Genomic DNA, 8993 nt, shown 5'->3' on the forward strand with positions numbered 1-8993 from the left:
AATGGCATGCCAGAGGGAACACTTCCCTCGTGGAAAATACCTCCTCTCTGGTGAGTGCTGGTGGCACATGTCTGAAGCTTTGCCATTTCTGGTGGAAACACCCAGCCTGTCAATGGGTGCTGATAGTATATGGCAGAGGCAGTTCAGACTTCCTCCTATTGTAGTGCCCCAGCTCATACTTGGTGCTGCCTGTTTAGAGGGGACATATTCTCTGCCAGGCTGTATCCAGCCCAGAGGTGGATGAGTCCATATTGGTTATAGACCTTGTTATTGATTATAACCCCAGTTTCTGACTTTGGTGTGTGCAAATGGTTTTACTTTCTTGGTGCCTCTGCCCCCAGTCTTCCCCATGCACCTTGATGCAGCTCCCACAGTCACTTGTCCACACATGCCTCAGTGTTGCCCTGGGGACTCCAGTCCTGCTGGTGGCACCTATGGATGTCAGCATGCTTCTATTGTGTATTTTGGCTCTTGCTTCTTGTGACCCTGCTTTTCCATTTAGTGTTACTTTGTGGTTTTATTTTTAGTGTACTTATGCTTCTTTCTGTCTCCATTTTTCTCCTTTCATTCAGTTTCATTTCTTCACTCATGAAAAATATTCTATATACCTGATTGTCACAATAGGATTCCCCAAATGGGCTGAAATGAATTGGCCTCTCTTTTTGAAGAGATCTGTTGTATTCTATCTTAATGTCTCTTCTACCATTTGCATGAGGGTTTAATTGAAGGTAGCGAACAGTACTGAAGCAGAGAAAGAAAGTGTTTGATACTGAACCAAGCAATCCCTTGCTTTAGGAGAGATGATAGGTTGGATTGCATGTTACTGTCTGCCCTGATCTGGAGTTGAGAATGTAATTCCAGAAGCTGTGAAGTGATGCTCATTCCCTGATCCCCGTCTCTGATTCTTCCAGTTGTTCATAGACTCCTCCGGATCCTGATACCAGCTTGTCATTTGAGTTCACTGATGAATGGAGAATTTCCAATGACAAGGGACTCTTTCTCTTCCTCTCCTGTATATAGAATAAGAATATTCCCTGCTAACACTTGGACTCGGGTCCTTCTGACATGGGTGAACGAATGCCATCTCCATTGTTGCTTTTTTTAATACTCATCTTTTCCCTTGCTAACCAGGCTATGCTGTTGTGTGAGGGGAACAAAGCTCTTGTAGATGGAGTGAGTGGGCTTCGCTGCAGGAGTTGGTGTCGTGTAGTGAACTGCAAGTGTGTGGTGGTGGCTGGATGTGCTTTGTGTGTATGCACACACCCTTGTGGAACTGTGGCAGGTTTTGTGTCTCCAGTTTGTTTGAGCATCTGATTTTATGAATGGTGAACTTAGATGAGTGTCACTGTACTTTCTCAAACATAACTGTAGACACATGCTTTCACATATAAACACCACATGGCCCGTTTTCTTGCACAGGAAGGTTTTCTTGCATATAATTAAGGACATATAAAACATTGCCATCATGCCTGTGTACTTAGCATTTTTTCAGTCTACTATGGAAGTCCATATTGCCAAATACATACAGAGTTGAAGCAATATAAGGTCTGTTTGGTGCAATTAAAGGCTGTATGAGGACTACATGCCTATTGGAGCTATGCAGGAGGGTTTGTTCTGGGAAAGAAAACTCTGAAAATACTCCTCCATTTAGGCTCTTCAGGTTAAAATAGTTCAACAGAAACTAGTTCAATAGAAAAGGTGAAAGAGCTTTGTCAAACTCAAAGGAGGAGGAAGACTGTTAAAGTGAGAATGCTTGAACCATTGGAAAAACCTGTTGAAGGCATTAATGGGTTCTCCATTCTTTGATACATCTAAGGAAAGAGATGCAAGTGATCAGCATCACTGTAAGCATAACATCACACAGCTTTGACTTGAATTATTCAGGATGTCGGAGTGGCTGATCTCGTGATTTATGATGTCCAAAATAGAAGCCTTCACCTGCTTCTTTCCTGTTTGGATAGCACTCAGGACTGCATCTCCCTCTTTCCTGAACTGTTTGTTTCAACACTAGCATTTAATACGATCAGAGACAAGTTAAGCTACCTGTGCTGAGACCTAGATACACCGTTGGTTCAGCAGATATGAGCATCAGCCTGGATGCATGAGTGGACTTGGTGGGTGAGTGAGCAATGGCCAGTGGATGTGCAGACAGCTTTCATGCACCCTTGTGCACAGCAGGGTTCTGGATGCGTGCAAAGATGAAGCTGTGGTTGTGTGTGTGAAGTCCTGACCAGCAGCACACACTGATGCTGTCTTCTGCAGGGAGACGTGTGAATGTGTGTCTGTGCATGCATGTGTCTCTGTTCCATGTTCCTGACAGTCTGTGTGGCCTCTGCCTTGAACTGTCTGAACTGCCATGTTGATTTCATGTTGTCTTTCAGAATCACTATCAGTGACCCCTGAGGACTGGCAGCCACGGTACGTTTTGCAGTCTCCCTGCAATGCATGAGTCATTGTGTCCCATCCTCCATCACTTTGCTCTGCAGCTCTGCTGCCTAGTTCTTGTGTTAGTAACAGAGTCCCTTGTCCAATGAACCACCTCTGCCAGGATCTCATAAAGGGAGGAGTCTTGAACAGAAAAACTGGCTGATCAGAGTCAGAGCAGCTGCTTGAGCTGCAGGAAGCTGGGAAAGCCTCAGTACCTCATTGAAGGTCACTAGAGGATCCTTTCTCTGCCTTTAGATAGAGGAGGTGGGATGGGGGAATGAGCTCTGGCACAAGGTCTAAACTGTGTGTGTCTCATTTGCCTTATGCACACTGACTGGGAGATCAGCTGAGAGAACTCTTTGATTTGGCTTGTCAGCTCTGTTAGAATCAAGATTGAGACTCAGGGAGTTAGTTCAGACTCCTCTTCTTATATTCACGTCTGGTTGGAGGAGTCCTCCATCATCACTGTATTCCCAGTGCTCATGGAAGGCAGGAGTTACAGTCATTAATATCAGGACTTCCATGTCTGAGTGCAAGGTAACTCTGACATCGAATGTTCCCTGTAATCCTCGTGTCCTATCACAATTAGAAGCAAACTCCCTTTTGCTTGTTCTCCACTTGACCCTTTTACCTTCCAGGTTACTCTTCTGCTTCCATTCCAACTGCCTTCTCTCCTCTGCCTTCTGCCCCTGTGAGAGTTAGGCTTTAGTGATCTGTGTCCCCCAAACACTGCCTGTCCTGCCTGTTTCCTTTTCCTGTCTCCCTGCATCTTGCAGCATTGTACTTGTTCAGTGATGTAGCAGGGTACTGGGGCAGGCTCATGCATACTGCACTGGCCCAAAAACTCTTCCTTGTCCTGTTAATGCTGAAGAGTGGGGTTGTGCAAATTCTCCAGAATCTTTTCCCTGGGAAACTCCAGCCCTTTATCAATATCAAAACTCCAGTCCCTTTATCAATAAGGGACAGAGAGGCCAGAACAGGGCAGTTGTGGGGGGTTTGGGGCCCCTTCTCCCTTTCTCTGTGGATGATTTTTCTTGAAGTGAAAGGTCTGAGAGGGGCACAGCAGCATCTCCTGTAGATTCCCTTGCTGCTGGCTCTGGCAGATAGAACTGGGGGTAGCAGTGTGTGTTGAAGTACTATCTCAATAGGAACAGCAGAAGATCAAGCCCTTGTTCCAGAGTTCACAGCTAGCCCCTGTCTTGCAGCAGGTTGGTGTCTGTTACTGCTGCATGTGACTGCAGTTAGAGCTGAGAGGTGCCACATCCCATCAAACCAATGCAGTGATTGCTCAGTGATTGACATCTCTGAGGACGTCATCCGCCAGCCCTCCTCACTGATGACACACTGCAGAGGTGCTGGGAGCAATCAGCAGTTTCCTCCAATACTCTGCCTACTGCAGACATCCCTGACAGCCCTAGAAACATGCATCTTGGTGAAGAACCTCTGTGAAGAGGCTTGCTGTTGTCTGTACCTCATTCTGGGACTCGCTGTTATGGGGCGTTCTGTTCTAAATCTGGCATCAAGAGCACCAAGGAAATAAAAGTTAAAAACCAAACCAACACCAAAAGAGCCAAACCACCCCAAAATACCACCCAAATCCTTTTGAAGTCCAAGGGGATAAATGTAATGTTTTACCATCTCCATTAGGTCCTTATCAGGAGAACTCCCTATTAGCCCATTGCTTCCTAGGTATGATGAACACAGTGTCTGGGTATAGCTTGAAAGACTGACTTCAAAGGACATGACAGTCACTATAAGTGGTCTCCTCAGCTCCTGCCAGGACTCAGGGGTTACTTCCCAGGACTAGAGACTGCTGCAGGCTTCCCCATGAGCAAAGCTTTGTTCCTTGTTGTCCTGACTGAGGAAGGTGATTTTTGAGTGACATAAAAGGCCTTGGCTGATAATGCAGTGAGACAGACTGAAGCATTTTGGGTGTAAATGGACTTCTCTGCCCATTTCAGCCTTTGGCAACCTTAACAGGCAGATTCTGCAGGTGTCTCCAGAAAAGCTGAGCACAGGCAAAATCTATAACTTCCCCCTAAAAGCCTCTGAGTGTCTGCAGAACTCAATCACAGCACGCTATGAAAAAGCAGCCCAACTACCTGGGAATTATTTGTGCTCCTTTCAGCCCTGTTTATTCTGGTAGGGTCAAGTGGCCTCTCTTGTCAGAGCACATCACATAGTCCAGTGATTTTTAAGCATCGTTTTCATGTAAATTCACAGACTGTTAGAACAACCTGTCCAAACTCCTGAAATGCAAATAGTCCTTCAGACTTGTCCAGAAATGCCTTTTAACACATGGGACAGTGCAAGAACATCTCGTTAAAGGATGAACTAGAGTTTTGTTGGGTTTTAATTCAAGTGCTACTGCTATTCCAGTGAGGGTAGTAGCTATCGGTTGGTTGGTATGGCTGCAGTTACACCAGGAGCACCCTCTAGAGATAATGCAGGGATGCCACATGTCATGAAAACAAGTATCACAGATTCCCCAGCTGTAACATCTCACTGTAAGTTTTGCTTCTGGGAGATGGGATCATTTCAGCATCCTTCCGAGGTGCTTGTGATTGCCAGGTTAGCTCAGTCCCATCCTTAATTGCTGTACAGGAGCAGTAACTTGATTGACATGCTGACAGTGAGGTCTTGTAGTCCCTGTTGAGGTTTCCAGCCAAGGAAATAACATTTGCAGAGTGTTTTGCTGTCTGAAGCTTTTTCTTATGTATCATTTTCCAAGGCAAGGAACAAGTGGTTGTAATTGTTTTGAGATTTGGGGCTTAATAGATACGGAGCAGTAAGTTTTGCTGAGATCTAATAAACAGGACTGTGGAATTGCTGTGGTTCATTTGCTACGATGAGGGAGCTTGCCCTGATTTATAGGAGCAGAGCTCCGCTGGTACCAGCATGATTATAGACTTGCAGTCAGTGCACAACAAGACTTTTGTACCTCAGAGGACTGTATTGGTGCAAATATCCTTCTCTGCCTCTCTCCCCCTCCTCCCCTCCTTTCCCTCAGGCCCTTTGTTAGGGAAAGACCATGATTTCCAGCAGGCAGTTGATTCTCTGTAATCTAAATTAAAGCTTGTCAGTGTGGAATTGTCTTGGCATTAATTCTGGGACGCTGATTCTGTGTGATCAGTGCAAATGCTTCTCTATTTGGGCTGCATCCTGTTATATTTGCTCTTTGCATTTCAGGCTGTTTGGATTGTAAAACTACTCTGGCTTGATACTGAGCAATTTAATTATCATAATGATACACTATCATGATGTTTAGGTTGCAGACACTGCAACCTTTAAAGGAGGAACATAGATTGGACTCAGTGACTTACAGAACACTTCTAATCTGTAAATTGTAGTCTGTCTGAAGTGATCTTCTGAGGAATGACTTAGAACAGCAGGGGTGTTGTCTTGTGTTTTCCCCAGTCCCTTTAGGAAGGAGATCCTAGAATACTTTATCTCTGCAGAGGGCAAACACTTACATTGCTTCCCACTTGATGAGCTAAAGGACCAGCAAAAGAGCTGAAACAGAATGAAGTAGCAATGGCTGAATTTCCTTTAAGTAGAAGCTGCAATTGCTGAGCACCAGAACTAGAGAAGTGGAAGCATCAAACTTGCCCTGAACATCAGTGTCATGTATTGGAATAGGGAATCTTAGGCTTGCAGTAGTCTCAAGGGCAGGGGTAGAAGGTGCTCCACCAAACCAGCCAAGAACCTCTGACAGCAGCGTGTCTCAGAGGGCTCCATCCATGCTGTGTGACTGTCACGTGCTTGATACAGGAGCTCACTGTTGTCCATGCTTCTCAACGCTCATTCCAGAGCCACTGCACTCACTGGTAATAAACCTCTGCACTTCCAGATCTCAGAAGGAGAGCAGAAATGGCTTTCCAGCAGATTGCTTTACCCCATGCTGTGCAGAAAGGCCAGCGTGAGGCCTGATACAGACGTGCAAGTCTCCTTTGCGTCTGGGACTTTGCACCTTGAGTTTTATTCTCTTGCTGGCTCAGGCGAGGTGGAGAAGCATGAGTGATTGTGACTGCGATTGCTGTGCTAACCACGGTGTGTGTTCTCTTGTTTTTGTTTTCTGCTTTTTCACAACAGAAGGGGCCCTGCCTCACCTACTCGACCCACCATAATCTGACCGGCTGAACCGTCCCTCTTAGATTTATAACTCGAGGCTGTAGACAGCTGGCGACGAATGCCGTGCTGGCGGCTGCCCCATCCCACCCTCCCTTCCACAGCCACAGTCACTCCTCTCATCCATCCCACATCTCTGCCTCCCACCGCCCCTTCCTGGTGTGTTGTAAAGCACTAGCCTAGTGATTGAGCTCTTCGTCTTCACTCGTGCGTCCTGTATTGCTTTGTGAGCATAGAGTAGCCTTCATTCAGTGGCATGGATCCCTGAAGTACACGGGCTCCTTGGAGAGATCAGCCGCAGGGACATCCTTAAGTCCAAGTGGTGGCTGTCCGTCCATCTGCCTGGTCTAGCCTGGATAAGTGTCCTGCCTGCATCAGTTAGCTGTAGCACCCGGGACTGATCTATAGCTATTTTCTTGTAGTTAAGACTAAAGTGTGACTTAGAAGAACAATGCTATCAAAACATGTGACACCGTTAGGAACAGATTCAATGTCCTGTGTATTAGTTTGACTTCTAAGGTGCAAAAATTCATGTTGGGAACAGTGCAATCAACCTTCTATCCAAGTGAGGCAGGGAAAACAAGGAAAGGGGGGAGCTCAGTGGCTCGGCGTAGTCCTGCTAGAGTGAAGGCTGAGATAGCGCACACACCTCAGCGTGCAGGGAGCACATGGACCTGCTCACACTTGGCTCCCTTAGAGCTGGGGCAATCCTGCTGGTGATGCAGTGCTTTTGCATCATCACTTTTGGCTGACTTTCCTGAAGCCAGCAGGGAGAGGGGGAATAGATCCGCTGCTCCCCCCTTGCAAATGGACAGCCAAATGTTTTCAGGGAGTTTTGCTGTGTAATGTTCTGTTCAGAATCTTTCTGCTTTGGATAAGCACATCTTCCCATGTGGTTTGGGTACTGTGGTGACTTCTTCCGTAGCCTTTTCTTCTTGCATGTGGATGGTACGTGTTTGGGGAAACTTGTAACCGCTGTTGATCGCAACTCATCTTCTTAAGGTTTGGTTTCTACTTTTCATGCTACATGTATTAAAAAATACTTGAGAATTAAAGCTATATCAACCCTGTCCATCTCAGATGTCATGTCTCTACCAGAGCTGAATGAGCCATTTGTGTTGCAGGCTTTCACCAAGGCCTGATTCAGATTTAGCTTACCTCCATTTCAGTGCTATTGCTCTGTTGTGGATCCTCTGTTGTTCTGATGCCAGTTCCTTTCTGTATTTTAACTACTGTTTTACTACTTCTCCCCCTTTTTCCTTCCCTTTTCCCTTTGTTTTCCTTGTCTTTACCCTCCAGCCGGCCGGGTAAGGCCAGTCCCTCCCGCCCGGAGAGCCCAAAACCACCATTTGACATGTAGGCCTGCTCCCTCTGAGACTCTTTGCCTGCCTCTTAGCTGTTCTGTCCTGGAATGGTCTGACTCGAATCTCACCCATGGCTTGTTCTGTTTGTATTTTGTGACACACACACATCAGCTGTGATTGTAGTAAAACTGGTTTCTTCATTTTCTTTCTTCCCAGCTGCTTAAAGGAGTTAAACAAGTATATTGTAGTAATGAGAACCATATCTTTACTGTTATAAATATCTATAAATATATATATATAAGATGAAAAATCTATCTATGTCCAGGTGTTTAAAGCCATTTGTGCTTCCATGTGGATTTTAGGAAATACTTAAGTAGGGAAAGAATATCTATATACATATATATATACACTTACATGCAAAAAGCTAACCAAATCCCAATGTTGAGTTTTTGAGCCGATTGTTAAATTCTCTGCTGTGTGCAGTTGGGTTATTGTATTACCCCAGACTTGTGGGTGAACTGTCTCAGTGCTGGTAGTAGCTGTGATGCAGTTTGTGATCTACCTGTCACTCTTGTTTATTGGATGAAATAAACTATCATTTCTGTATAATGAAGGTCTCTGACTAGAATAAAACCATCTCTCTTTCTCTTGCTCTTTCTCTGGGTGATTTTCAAACTGTGTTTAATTATTACCTAATCTTCTCCATCCCATAGACCTTAAAAAGCTGTACATGCAAGCAGGTGCTATCACTGATAGGGAAGGTGGAGCAGATCTGCATCAACCACTGAGGAGCTGCAGTAGTGAAACACCTTGTCAGACATGGAAGTTAAGTTACAAAGGAAAAAGCATGGAGGTGCCTCAGTGACTGGACATACAGAAGGTGGGAGTCTTGCACACAATTGCTTGGTTCTTACAAGGGTCATCTTGCCAAGGCTGTTGAGTTGTAGTTTCTAGTTTAACACATAGCCAACTCCTAATGGGAAGTTGCTTTTATGCTGAAGAAGGATTTCTCCCCAGTACAGGGTAAACCTGTTCCTGCTGTCTCCATGCCAAAGCGTGCGTGCTGTGGGGTTTGGATCATGGTTGCTGCTTCTCACAGCAGCAGTCATGTTTGTCCATAATTCCTGAACTTGG

The 8993-nt window shown here is 45.5% G+C and overlaps 1 protein-coding gene across 22 annotated transcripts in view; it reads left to right on the plus strand.

The window, feature by feature from the left end:
* The window catches only part of DNM1 (dynamin 1), a 64137-nt gene extending 55669 nt beyond the window's left edge, over window positions 1-8468 (plus strand). For 8 of the 22 annotated variants that reach the window (XR_009725347.1, XR_009725345.1, XM_061352885.1 and 5 more), the window contains one exon: window positions 7855-8468. Coding sequence is in view for 12 of the 22 variants with exons in the window: in XM_061352873.1 (XP_061208857.1) it covers window positions 7855-7915 (61 nt within the window). In the remaining 10 variants the exon portion in view is untranslated. Of the gene's footprint in view, window positions 1-2381; window positions 2419-6519 lie in introns of all 22 variants that reach the window. The other 14 variants (XR_009725344.1, XR_009725343.1, XM_061352884.1 and 11 more) reach the window with 3 other exon arrangements.
* The last annotated feature ends 525 nt before the right edge of the window (window positions 8469-8993 follow it).

The sequence above is a fragment of the Neopsephotus bourkii genome, unplaced genomic scaffold, assembly GCF_033783945.1.
Source record: "Neopsephotus bourkii isolate Nb327-2 ecotype Australia unplaced genomic scaffold, CSIRO-AGI_Nbou_v1 NB_659, whole genome shotgun sequence".
Taxonomy (NCBI): Eukaryota; Metazoa; Chordata; class Aves; order Psittaciformes; family Psittacidae; genus Neopsephotus; species Neopsephotus bourkii.